Source organism: Prionailurus viverrinus, chromosome A1 (assembly GCF_022837055.1).
Source record: "Prionailurus viverrinus isolate Anna chromosome A1, UM_Priviv_1.0, whole genome shotgun sequence".
In the NCBI taxonomy this organism is placed as follows: Eukaryota; Metazoa; Chordata; class Mammalia; order Carnivora; family Felidae; genus Prionailurus; species Prionailurus viverrinus.
In genome coordinates this window covers 119,538,521-119,552,473 of record NC_062561.1, presented here as the reverse complement: position 1 = coordinate 119,552,473, position 13,953 = coordinate 119,538,521, and the positions used below count along the sequence as shown (strand labels likewise).

At 45.2% G+C, this 13,953-nt stretch overlaps 1 protein-coding gene across 4 annotated transcripts in view; it reads right to left on the bottom strand.

Moving 5' to 3' along the window:
* Positions 1-386: 386 nt before the first annotated feature.
* The window catches only part of ARHGAP26 (Rho GTPase activating protein 26), a 427,184-nt gene continuing 413,617 nt past the window's right edge, over positions 387-13,953 (bottom strand). For all 4 annotated transcript variants that reach the window (XM_047860210.1, XM_047860227.1, XM_047860235.1 and 1 more), the window contains one exon: positions 387-6,283. In XM_047860210.1, coding sequence (XP_047716166.1) covers positions 6,195-6,283 — 89 coding nt within the window. In that variant the 3' untranslated portion in view covers positions 387-6,194. The remainder of the gene's footprint in view (positions 6,284-13,953) is intronic.

The following is a 13,953-nucleotide window of genomic DNA, read 5'->3' as shown; positions in this document are numbered from 1 at the left end:
ACCCCGCGTCGGGCTCCGCACAGGCAGTGCAGAGCCGGCATGGGACTCCCTTTCTCTTCCTCTCTCTGCCCTTCCCTTGCTTGGGCTCTCTCTCTCAAAATAAATAAATAAAAATTAAAAAATGTTAAGTGGAAGATGACTTGTTGGGGCTTAATTTGTTCAACATGCTTAACAGTTCCTCCTCAAGTTCACTAGCATTAGACTTTTCCTAAAGGAAATAGAGCTCCCCAAAGCAGGTCAAAAATCAGCACTGTAGTTATTACCAGTAAACCGCAGGAGCTCAGACCTGGGACCTGTGAGCAGGTCTTCACACTCTTACTTGAAGAAACACGAAAATATGTATCATGCCAAAACTTTATGAGAAACTCCAGAAACAAACGTGCCACCAAATGGAAAAGTCATTTAATTCAAAAATCATACTTCCACTCGTTTCATAAGGATTGTCACATAAACCAAGCAAGTGAAAGAAAGCCAAGTTTCAGAGGCCACTCGACAGGAACTGTATTGTCTTTATAGATAGCCTTAGTGACGCAAAAGCACATTTTTCAAAAAGCCTCAACATGGCAAGACTATTATTACTAATGACAGGGAACAAGTTCTAGTCTAGTCACAAATTACTTTTTAATGACAGAATTGGATTTTACACAGCAGTCAATATTCAATACTGAACTGAAGTTTAAAACAGTGCATTATTTACGGTTTAGAAAAATTTAAAGTGCCACTTTTAAGTACTTTATTGATATTGTATCACACAGCACTTTGCAGTATACTCAAAGGTAGCCTAAATTATGAGTTAAACATGCAAACAGTTTCTTCTCCAAAATATGGACAAAATGTCTTTGAGAGTGCTTGTGAGCGCTAGCCTAGTATTAGCGACTACAGGTTTAGGAGTTTGATCTGTTTTTCAACACGACTTTTAATAAGTGAATAAGGGATATAGCTGTAGATAGTAACCATTTGATAAATACGAAGTTTTAAAATGGCACTTAATTTACATCTTTTGTCATTTTTATAGTCAACAGCCTGCCGTTTCTCTAACTCCCAACTTCTAACTCTTAAAGGCTCCAAAGGCTCAGCAAATGCCAGCTTATGGAAGAGTCTGGATCTTTGCCTATGTAGATGTGTGCTTTACATACACAAACACATACTAATACGCAGATGCTTTAGAATCAACAGAGGAACTTCTTTTCACAGGTATAAGGTTGACCCTGGCTTCCAGATACCCAAGGTAGCTGTCTGTAGGTGTCTGTCAGGACAATTTTGTAGAAAGGGATGTACAATGTCTTGACCTCTCCGGGACCACTCCAGGTAAATTTGACATTTTGATTATCAATACTCTGGTTCTGACTACACTCAAGACAATTTTCATATACTACTAACTGCTCTTCTTATATGGGACTGGGACTGTGCCAAGCCTTTGCTCCCTACAGTATTCTACCTTCTTGAAAGACGTTTCCGTCTTGTAGTGTCCTGGAAAACTTTTACGAAACTATTAGCTGCAAACTTCCTCTGTGATGTATTTTTCCCTATTAAGAACTATATTTATTTCTTGTAAAAACAATCCTAAGATCTTCAACGTGGTTCACCTTTTACTTTCTGTCTGCTCCCGGCACTACTTCACATCCAGTACCTTTTCACCCAAGAATACAAGTGCTTCCATCGGGAGACCACATGTGAGCAAGGGCTGGTGGCTCTGAAGGACATCTGGATTCTCTACATGGTCTCTCCCTGTGCTGTGAGAAGTTCTTCAGTTACACAAGGACCGTAGGCGGCGAAAGGAAAAAAGCTAATTATTACTTGTCGGAGTCTTGTCTCAGGCATGCTGTAGGATTGTGCAAGGTTCATTGCTCTGCTGGTGTCATTTTGATGCTACAATTACAGAGAAGTGGTTCAGCACCCAGCAGATCAGCGTGGCTGCCAAATGCATTTGAACACAGGATACATTTTTTAAACACCAGCAAAGGGTGTGTCAGAGGACACCCAGTTGACTTAAAAGACATGTGGGGCAGGGTTGTCTAGGTAACTGATTACCATCAAGTTTGCCAGAAAATGACAGATAACTCGGAACAGAATACCCAGGACATTCCTTTTTAAGTCAGGGAGCTATTTGGTTTCTTCAGTGGTGGCTACCTACTTGGGTAATACGGTTGCTCATCAAACATTCTGCACTGCAACATGCTGTGGGTACCATGGTGGCCACTGCTGTACCTGGGACTCCTGTGTCTGTAAAACTGTTGGTCCCAACTTGGTTTTGGCAACAGAAGCCAGAGAATGAAAGGTGCCAGTAAATAGTCACGAATAAGGGATCAAATTACCTTTAGCCAATTATTTCTGTCTCCCTACCCTTCAACCATGGGTGCTTTGGCAGTCTCTGTAGTCAAGATGGAACTTCCGGAGTGACTGGAGTTGCTGTTGTCAGGAGACCTAGGTCATAGAAGGATTTCCCTCTGAGCTACAGGAATGCACGTGCAACCCTGGAGTCCTGGAAATGCCTGAAATGATCTTGTCACTAGCATGGCTCTGTCCTGCTAACGCCAATCTGCCAATACTTGATGGCTTATTTTCTTTCTCTTTGCCTCTCCATCCAAAAGAGCACTCAGCAAAAGGAGATGAACTAGAATTACATTGAATTTGTTTGGTCTGGCAGAGGTAAACACATAATGGCTGTAGAAATACTCAAACATTAAGTGAAAAACTGGCTCCAATTATAGGATATTAAGGAAGGCTGTGCTATGCAGGGTCCATCTCTATACATTGATTTTTGAAAACAGAAGAGAATATCATCAGTCTTGAGCAAGTCAAGAATTTACTCACTTAGGGGCAGGGACTTGAAACTACTTCTTTCACAGCATGGCCTTCTGCAGCCATGGAATTCCTTGAGTACCCAAAGGAGGAGGGACAGACTGCTCATATGCCCAAGAAAAGATTCAGGCTCTGGATGGCTCATCCCAGGGCCTTACACAAGAAACACAAGGTTCCTCGGAGAGCTCGGGGATCTTGGTCCATAGTCCTCCACTCCGGTACCTAGTTCATTCTTCTCATCTGCCCTCAAGTTCCCTATTCAGCAGAATTAGGGGCCGGGGGGCAGAGATGATAGAGAAGGTAAAATCTATTTTTGGTCTTCCAATTCCTTCCCTATTTGTTGGCTCATATTCTGAAAGGTTTCTCCAGTTCTGTAGCAAATGGGGAGGAGGTGAGCCTGGCTGGGGAAAGGAAGGAGAGCAGCCATCTGTCACATGCCCAGCATGGCTACAGGGAAGCTGGGAAGGGGTCTACCGAAAAATGCAGGTTGGCAACAGCTCCATTTCCCTCCAGCTTCAGATCAGGGCCAATTGAGGAGGGAGGGACAAGCTTCCGAGCAGTCAAGCTGGGGCCAAGTGTCGACAGCGATGCTTTAGCGAGGAGCTCCTCAAATCAGGGCCTGGGCCTTCTGCTCCCCTAGGTTAGCTCTAGTTAAGGTTCCAGTGTGGCAGGTGACAATTCGAAACGACAAATGTGTTAACAACAATATTTTGAGCTCTTTCTATTTAGGATGCACAGTGGCACAGAGTAGGCTTGTCCCCTCAGGCCCCGCTGAACAGACCCTTGAGCTGTCCAAGGTCTGCAGGGAGTATGTGGAGCCGGTTTGTGTATTCTCTTTCTTCTTGGGTTTGCAGTGAGAGCTTTCCCGAGTCCTCTCTTGGTCTTATCCAGTCTCAGTGCTTATTCCCTGATTTAGTGGTAGCGTTTTGCTTGCTGCTGGATGAGGTCCTGCACCACAGCTGTGTAAATCCTTGAGCTGATGAACGGAATCACCATATCTAAAATTTCAAACCATCTCTAAAGCTGTCAAGGCAACCTCTATCCCTCTGTAGAGTTTTTCTCTTATTTTGGGGTTACAGGAAATGTGAGATGAACAGGAAGGGAAGTATTTAGGGGAAGGGAAAGCAGCAGTGTACTGAGGACCAAAGATCCTAAGAAGCCAGTTTTTCCTAGAACTTAAGACACACACAACATTTACAAAATAGCTCGGCCTCATGTATACAGCCTTAAAGATGTTCCGAGGAGTTAGATATAAGGAACATGCAACTATCCCAACACCTTCTGTCCTGACACCTTGGGGTACCAAGAAATACACCTGAGAAGAAACATGGAAAACAAAATCTAACTCCTAGCCCCACCTATGTGAATCCTGAGCTGCTTCATACTACCCAGCAAGAGTTCTTTGAAACATTCATTGCCTGAAAATGCTCTTTCTCTCTCCAAATTCAAAGCCCAAGAAAAGCTCAAAAACACATTTGCATAAAGAAGACTGAACACCATCAGTGAGTCATGCCCACCAACCAGAGCCAGCAGAGAGTGTATAGAAATGTTTTCTCCTTTCTCAAGGCCAGAGAGGGGATGACTTGCCCCCCCGGTCGCTCCCTCATACACACACCTCTTCAACAACCAGAGCTTAAACGTGTGGAGCGACAGCGACTAGCTTCAAGAGTATCAAATATAAAACTTTGCCATATAATATTTCAAATCACTCTATTTACAAGTTTATCTTAAAAAAAAAAAAAAAAGTAAAAGATACAGTAATTCAACACAATTCAAGTTTTTCTCTTCTTTAAGCTTCCCTAAACAGGAATTCCAGAAGCGGGGAGCACTCTGGAACAATGCTGCCATTCCGAGGGGCTCCTGGGGAGCCTGACGGTCCATCAATTTGGAGTCTGTCTGCTCAGAGTCACTCTTGCAAGGACATTCGAATGCAGAAGACACTGAGAACTCTGTTCTTTGAAGGCCAAGTGAATGTGAAATGTCCAGGCCCAACTTTCCCACCCTAGGTAATCTTCCAGAAAGACCTGGTCCCTTCTGGACCAGGAAACTCTCTTTCTCAGAAGGTACCCATTCCATCTTTCCATGCCTCCTGAATCACAATGGCTTATACTATTAGTCTTGTGCCTCAAAAGCCTGAGAAACAATTCCCTTTTTCTGAGTGGCAGTGAACACATATGTCCTTTAAAACTACAGGCCACAGGGTTAGCCCTGAAATCACCCCTGAAAGCCACCAGGGCACCAGTGCTCAGCAGCGCAGGGTACTGCCACGGGGCTGGTCAGTGAGGGACTACAGGCATGCGAGGGCAGAGGAAGGGACGGGAACGGGAGACCATGATGGAACAAGTCAAAGGGAGGATGTCACCTGTGGAGAAGCAGTATACTGCCCCCTATAAAGCATGGAAGAACAGAAATATTAAACCTGTATGTAATTTAATCTCAAGAGGTTACTAGAGTTTGCTCCAAATATATCCTGATGCTGCTGAAATTCATCAGAAAGGGAAGAGTTCCCAGCTGCCATTCTGTCTGCCCCGAGCAGACCACTCTAATTCCTTGCCCTTCTGCTTCAGGTTGTTGGAAAACCATTCAAAAAATGACCATAAAGCAGGGAGAAAAAAAAATATCATGCAAAAAGTGTGTTATTTTTTTGGTTTGGTTTCAGAGTAGGTTGGGTTGCCGTGGTTACGAGGTGAGGCAGCCCTCAGTGGCAGAGAAGTTCCTAGCTTGGGAGGGGGAACGTGGGGTGTGTGTGTGTTCCCCTTGCAAGAGGGGACTGAGCTGAATTCTGCCGATGCTTGGCCGAGGCTGCCTGGAGATGGTGAGAGATTGCATTTTATGTAAACAGTGCCGTAACCCCTCTCCCTCCTGCATGCAAACAGACAGACCCAGCTGCCTGTAGCACTGTGGGCCTCAAGTATTTGGAGGTGGGGTAAAGAGAGTGTCTACTGTAAACAGAAGCAATGGGCCCAGCCTGGGTCTCAGAGCCAATGCCCAGCCCTGCCAGACTTAAGCTACACTGCATGCTCTTGAGGACTACTTACATCTTTCTTACTTCTCAGAAGGTTGGGGGTTTGGATGACTGCTGAAACAAATGAATCCTCCCTATTTAGGGCGCTAAAGGAGAGGAATGGCTTTGCCAGCCGTTCTCTCGGTTATCAGAATCAAATGGTCTCCACTGCTGATTTCCTTCTGTTCCTTGCAGTATCACCGCATGCCAGCTGCCATGGTCATGGGGATGGGTGCTCTAGAGTTCACAGAAACATTTGCGTTGACAGGTAGTAACCGAGTCAGTCACCCTGAATTTCTCAGTGGCAAAGAGAAACGGCCTCCAACACTGCAATCAGCGGTTGTCATGGATACCATGGAAAGCTCAGCAGGTCTGCTGGGGCCCACGGTTAAAAGAACTCCACGTAGTTCTCAGGGATGAGGCCAGTCTTTCCGTTCAGAGTCCCTTCCAACCAGCCAGGCTCTTGAGATGGATGAACTGTACAGGAAGAGGGGAGAGAGACAGCGAGAAAACGTTACAGATAGGGGAGGTGGTGGACGTGTGAGAGAACAAATGAGCGCAGTCGCCTGTTATGTTACATGTTTCCAGGACTTGTTTAGACCAGGGGTTCTTAACTTCTTGTGGGACATAAGCGTTCCAATAAAGGTCATTCTGAAAGTTCTCTATAACAAAAAAAAAGGGAAACAGACACAGCCATTCAAAATTTTGCATACAATTTTTGGAGTTTCGTAGACTTTCTGAAGTTGCTGGCTTCAACTATTAAGAGGTGACAGATTTTTCCTTTTGAGGTTAGAAGTCGGTTATGGTGTTCCATCCATAAATTTATCTAACCATCCATCCATCTATCCATCCATCCATGTACCCATCTATCTACCCAGTAATGCCTATGACCCAAGTGGACTGTCCATGGAGGAATGCTAAGAACTAATTTTTAAAGGTATCTAGTATGCATTTCACTAACCTAATTATGCATTTTACTTTCCCTTAAATCCTTACCCTCTGATTCTAATCTTCCTACAAATCTCCCCACCTTTCTTTGGGCAATCTATAGCCTTTGAATAGCCCCCTCTCTGTTCCGCCCATACCCTTTCTTATTTTTCTTTCCTGTTCTCTAGAATTTTCCTCCCTCCTACATTTAAGACTCAAGGCTGTCTTCTTCCTCTTTCTCTTGTAACTTTCAAAATTTGTATCCCTTTGATTTTTCGATATCCAAGAAATCTACCCCATTTCTGTGCTATCACAATCCATCTTCATGGAGACTCCTGCGATACTGTAAAGATTACATAAAATCCAATTGAGGCTGCAAAGTCCAATAGCAGGAAGAAAGAGAGAAGGAATCATGGGACCTGGAGATGACAGGGGCACGGTGTTCATGCTTGTGAACCGGCAAAATACAAATCACTCTTAATGGGAAAGGCATTGCATTTGCTCTTAATGTATTAGGAAAACTCCCATTTTCTGAGATTGTTCGTAAAGAATGAATTTTCCCCTATTCCCTTCCTAGGCTAATTAAGTGACTTCCTGAGCTTGTTTTAGAAAAGCATTTCCGTCCCCAATGCTACTACATAACTTTAGTTTCAGTTTGTAGGAAAAGAAGCAAGAACAGAAACCAAAGGAAGCAATGGGCAAGCAGCGAAAGAACACACATTGAGGCTTCAGGAAGGTCAGTGTCAAGGTAATCTTGAATGCTTCTTCAGGAAAAGACAAGGTCAAACATCTATCAGTTGGCCTCCAAAATGCTTACATAATTTCGTATCAGTAGGCTTCAGGAATAAACCAAAAATACTAAGGGTATTTTGGATTCATGACATCCACACAGAGGAGTCTGGAAGAGAAGAGCATGGGAGAATACAACACAACTTAAAAGCAACCTGGTCTCTCCAACGATGAAGCTCTCTCAACTTATCCTGAAGATACTAGCACCCAAACACCACTGCCTTCTGCCCAGCCATCCAGCTGACAATGTTAATTAAGATCACTTGAATTCTTTGTACCTATAAAGTGATTATAATAAAACTCCAGTGCCAGGAGCCAATATGGAGAAAGCACTCAGCAGAGAGCCAGAATTTGTCAATAGGAGATCCTGCATCATTTGACCAGTCATTTGGATGAGTCAACAAGGCTCTCTCCTGGTAAAACCTTGGTGAGTGCCTGATCTCAATACCCACTGAAGCTTTGGAAAACCTCAAATGTTCAAAAGCAAAACAAACAAACTCACTCCCCAAAATAAAAGACCTAGAAAGAACAACCAACCAACCAACCAACCAAATACAACAAAACCAAAATAAGACCCTTCCCAGTTTACAGCAAAGCTCCTAGTTGAATGGTTATTCCACTGGATACATTGAGTCTCTCTCTTTCAGACATTCTCCCTTCCTGGCCAGCTGTTCAAATGCAGCTCAGGTGCTGAGGTGCTAACAACTAAAAACATTAAAAATGGGATTTGCCGAGTAAGGGATGAATGAGAGAGGACAAAGGAGGCCCCTCCAAGCCAAAGAACAAGAGTTAGGACAGGGGACAGTGAAGCCTTCTGGTCAGACTGCTGACTCACTGGGGGCTTTGAGCTGGGCTTATTAAGGCCTGGCATCAAACCATGTGCATCCAAATCACCTGCACGGTTATTAAAACTGGGCTACATGGCATACCTGTTAAAAGAGAATCCCTAGGAGTGAGGCCCAGGGATACGTATTTTATTTTATGTTTAAAGTAGGCTTCATGCCCAGTGCAGGGCTCCAACTCACGACCCTGAGATCAAGACCTGAGCTGAGATCAAGAGTCGAACACTTAACTGACTGAGGCACTCAGGTGCCCCCAGGGATCTGTTATTTTTACCTTAATCACAGAAAGGTAAGGGTTATGACTTTTCTGTGCCCAAATGCCTCTGGAATGAGGGTGGTCATAAGAAAGTGCAAATTCTCACCTATGGATGGAGGAGGGGAAGCAACATCAGATGCCCTTTGCCCTGCTGCTGTCTTCTGTCTCCCCTCCTCCCACTTCTCGACTCTGCTGAAGCCCTACCTCCTTCAGAAACACCAGCACGGAATCCAGTCTACCTGTTCCCTCTTTTCTCCAAACTCCTGGAATGCTCATAGCACATTCCACACGTTATTCACGGGTCCTGTTAACACTGTTCAAATGTGTTATGCATTGCTTCCTTTACTAGTTTTTTAGGATGTTTTAGTCTGTACTGTATCACTCAATATTCTTCAATGACTCCCCTCTGACTGTCAATTATGATAGAAACTAACACCTAGAAATAGTGACTGGGAAGCAGCCATGGGCTGCTGAGGTTTGGATATGCATCAATTTCTTTGATCTTAAAGATCCTAGCTTGTATCTTGGTATCCATATTTCACAAATGAGAAAATTAAGGGTCAGAAAGGTAAATTAATTTGTGCAGGATCCCAATGGTATGACTAGAATTTGAACGCAGTTTGTTTGACTCCAGAGACCAAGCCCGTTATGCTTCTAATTCAACCAGAGAATGTGGTCTTTGGGGATAAGAATGATACATATACACATACACATACATATGTACATCCCAAGCGGTGGGTCTTTTGCTAAGTGCTTTGCCTGCCTCATCTCCTTTCACCTTCAGAATGACTGTGAACTCAGTTCTGCTATTATCCTCATTTTACTGACAAGAAACTGAGGCTCAGAGACGTTGAGCATTTTGCCCCTAAATACACAGCTGGCAGATGATGGAGATCGATGTGAATCCGGGATATCTGACCCCAGACTCTGTGGTCTAACCACTACTGCTTTTGCCTAGCCCGAAGCTTTGGATATTAACAGTGTTCGTATGCACTTATTGAGCTGAACTGAGCCCATGCCCAACTTTCTGAACTACACCAGTGTCCAATGTGCCACATAAACACACGAAGCACTGCAGTGAGCTGGCTCGGCAGCTCTCCAGCCCAGGAAGCAAATAATACAAGCAGCTCCTGACGTGGATGTGCTTCCTGCCAAGCATTTTCAGCTTCATCCGTCTATGCTCCATACACCCCTGTATACACAACTCAAGTTCTCTCCTTTTCCTTTTCTCACTGTGGAAAAGGAACAAGCAAGTGACTAAGGTCTCTAGTGGCTGGCTGTCCCTAAGGGAAGAAGCACCGGCTGGAAGAGGCACAGATCCCTGTGTAGGTGAATATATTTACTCATGTAACAAGTGTTTATTAAGCACCTACCCTGTGCCAGACACTAAGCTAGGACCTTGCACACGGTACAAAGCAAGCAGAAAAGATTCTGCTCTCGGAAAGGGGCAATGTGTCAGTAAATAAGCACATAATTTTAGGTAGTGATGAAGGAGGAGAAAGAGACTGGGATAGGGATGTGGGTATGGGAAGGAGCTCAAAAAGCTAAAACCTAAATGATCTAAAGGAGCTAGCCAGGCAGTGGGTAATGCAAGTACAAAGGCCCTAAGGTTGGGAAAAGCCTGCTATGATTTCAGAACAGTGGTCTGTAAATTTTTCTCAAAGAAACAGTCTGTAAATATGTATCTCTACTCAATTCTGCAATTGTAGCACCATGGCTAACATGTAGACAAAAAGGCATGGGTAGCTATGTTCCAACAAAACTTTATTTACAAAAACAGGCAGTGGGCTGGATTTGAGTAGCAGGTCATAGTTTGCTAACCCTAGCAGAGAACATAGGGAAAGTGTGCGAGGCTGCAGGGTATCAAGTGAGGAAGGGAAGGGCCAGGGGGCAGGAACAAGACCATGGAGACGCCGATCAGCAATTCTCGGAGGACCAGGAGGCCACTGGGATAGGTGAAGGAGAATAACATGATGCGATTTTCAAACATCGCTTCGGCTGCTGCGTAGGGAAGGGTTATGGGGGCAAGAGTGGACATGACAAGTCTGTGTTGGCAGCAGGTGGAAACAGCTGGGTGAGAGATGGAGGTGGCTTGGGCTTGTGTTTGGATTTGGCAGTAGGCACGGCCGGGGGTCCAAAAGACTCCACTGAGGACCCTCCCCCACAACCCCACTGGTAGAGCAACCCATGATCCCCTGGGAGGATGCTCTCTGTCTCTGAAGGAAACCTGGGGCAGCCCAGAGTGGGTCTTGCACTCATGCCGGATCCCATACTTTGGCAATGAATGGATCCAGCCCATCTCAAATCTTGATCAAATTGTCCCAAGAACCCAATTTTAGTGAATGCCGTGTGCATTTTCCAGGTATCGCTAATCACACTGCCATAAAATGACTAATGTTCTTGGGAACACGAGTTATTTCTCTTTCTCTTTCGTTACTAACTGAGGTGCTCTTGGTGAAAAATGCTATTTCCTAGTAGGCTGGCAAGGGCTGACAGTGGAGTTATTTCCGAGTAATGCACATCCATTCCCCACTGCACAAAGTCCCAAAGCCGAATGAACAGCACAGCTCACATTTGTAGCACAGGCCCCTGGAACCCAAAGGCTTGGAGATTAATCATTATGAAACAACAGACTTTCCCCTCAGGGTGCCCCTCCTTCTTCTTCCTCCTCATCCCTTCTTCTTGATGCTGAGAAAGACAACACACACACAACTCCCTAAGCCTGTCATTAGGAAACTTCCTTCCAATTGGTCTGATGATTGAATCTGACAGCTACAGAACATCCAACTTAAATGGCTCTTACCTGAAGTCTCCACCAAGAAACTAGCAGGAGACAGAACAAGGGAAGTGATCTCTGCCTAACGTGCTAACCGTTTTTTCTCCCCTAATGCCCATGTAAAGGGAGGGGGATAATGGGGTATATGAAGTGTTTTCTAAAAATCGGGCATGATAAATATCACCAGCCAAACCAATCTAAACAAAGGATTCACATGTTGTCAGATGGAGGCAGGTGGCAAGGTGACATGGTACAATCCCTTTGTAAGAACACTCTGGCAGCTCCTGAAGCTATTAAACTGTGTGATCTAGGGGGCCCCTCCCCCACCTAGGTCTATCAACAAGAGAACAGCAAACACAGGTCCTCACAAAGATCAGTACACAAATGTTTACAGCCGCATTACTCCTAACAGCCAAAGAGTAGAAACAATCGAAATGCTATCAACTGACAAATGGATAAATAAAACATGTTATACCACAGGAGGGAAGATTACTCAGCAGTGAAATGGAAGGAAGTCCTGACGCATGCTACATACAACAGGGATGAGCCTTGAAAATACTATGCTGAGTGAAAGCAGCCACTGACAAAAAGCCCACATGCTGTATAATTCGGTTTACATGAAATATCCAGAGCAGGCAAATAAATAATGACAGAAAGGAGATGAGGGGTTCCCTGGGCTGAAAGGGGCAGGTCACGGCGTATGTGGAGCATGACTGCTGAAGGGCACAGGGTTTCTTTTCGGGGCAATGAAGATACTCTGGAATTAGATGGTAGTGATGGCTGCACAACGCTGAATCTACTAAAAAACCATGGAATTGCACATTTTAAAGGGGTAAATTACATGGTATGTGGATATCTCAATACAGTTGTTTGAAAAAAAAAATACAAGGAGGCTGCACTCAAGAAAAAGAGTCACAAACAAGATGCACACACATACACATACCTTTTGAGAGTTAAAACCAACTCTGTCCCTGAGATCAGGGGTCCTCTCTGCAGTCACAGTGAATGGCTGATAGGAACAAGGCAGTCCCTTGCCCACAAGAGCAGTGAACTGGAGTTTAGAGGACAGACTTTAAATTCTGGATTCACCCGTAAATGTGGCAATCTCTCAAATCTTGCTCCTCTACAGGCAGAAGCCCCACCCCTGCTGACAGAGTAGGACACAGAAGCCTGTGCACGCGGCCTGCTCTGGTTTGTCTGTTGTGAGATCTGTGTCATGTGATGGCTGAGCTGTGACTCTACCTAGGGGCCTATTCGGACCGGGCACGCTTGTCAATGACATGGCTTTGGACAGCCTTCAGGGGACCAGCTTCACCTCAGGTCAGCCTGATTACTCCAGCTGCTGACAGGCAGGCAGCTGGGATGGCTGTTGGTATACTTTGGTATGCAAGGCACCCCGATGAAAGTTAATGGAGCAAAGGTTTAATTAAGGACAGTGCTTTTTGGGTTTGGGGAACCATAAAGGAGGACGTGGGCCCAGGAGGTCACATACAGTTAAGAGCTTGCCCCTGTCCCTACTGGCTCAGAAGGTCCAAGTGTGACCTCTGTGGCCTGTTCCCCAGTCGGTCCCCCATACCTGATTATTATCTCTGCCACGGTGAATGCAGGGGCTGGGCACACAGAGGGGGCAGTCCCTTCGTGTGTGAATGCCATCAAGGGTGTCCCCAGGAGTCCATCTCTGCTCTGGCTTAGAATGTGAGGCTGGTAAAGACAGCCAAGACTCAGAGAGTCAAGGTGTAGTGCCTACTGCCCAGCCAAGAGCCAGGCCTGGGTCATATCAGGGAAAAAGGTAAACACATCATTGTGAACTGTCAGAACAGCAGGCCCTTTACCTAGGACAGGTGAAACGATGACAATCATCCTATTAACAGTGTTGAATGCTTAATATGTGCTGAGTAACTAAATATATGATGTGTGCACCACTCCACTCTTCCCTGCAACCGTCTGTTACCCTGGTATGACAGAAGTGAGGCACAGAGAGGCTGTCACTGCTTCAGGTCACAGAGGAACAAACCAGGACTTGTGCTTTGGTGGCCTGAATCTAGAGCTCAGGCTCGCCAGTGCTACGTGGGGGCCTTGGCTGCCCTGTATTTCTAGGTCTCAGGCAGGTGGCAGGAGGTGTGATCTAGGCCAACGTGAGGCACTCAGCCCTGAAGGGGAGTGCTTGGGGAACCTGCACTCACTCAGCCTTGCTCAGAAAATTTCCCCACCACCCCACCTGAAGTCAAGAAGGCACCCCTAGAAAATGTCCACTTCCTGAAATCAGGCAGCTGCTCTGGGCTCCTCCTTTGGGCAAAACAAACACACCCTTTCACCCAAGCATCCACAAAGACGAACCCTAAAGGAGAAGTTCATCTGGCAAAAATCTCAGCAATAACAGAGACTCTGGCTTTTTCCCAGAAACATGATTTTCTCTTAGGTAAATGGTTATGACAAGTCATGGCATCAATACTCACTTAAAAAAAGAAAAATACTGCCTTTTTCTTGGTTTAGGGAAGAAAACAAACAAAAAGACCCAGGAAAAGGTACATCGAGTAAGTACTAGTTCCCAGTTCTA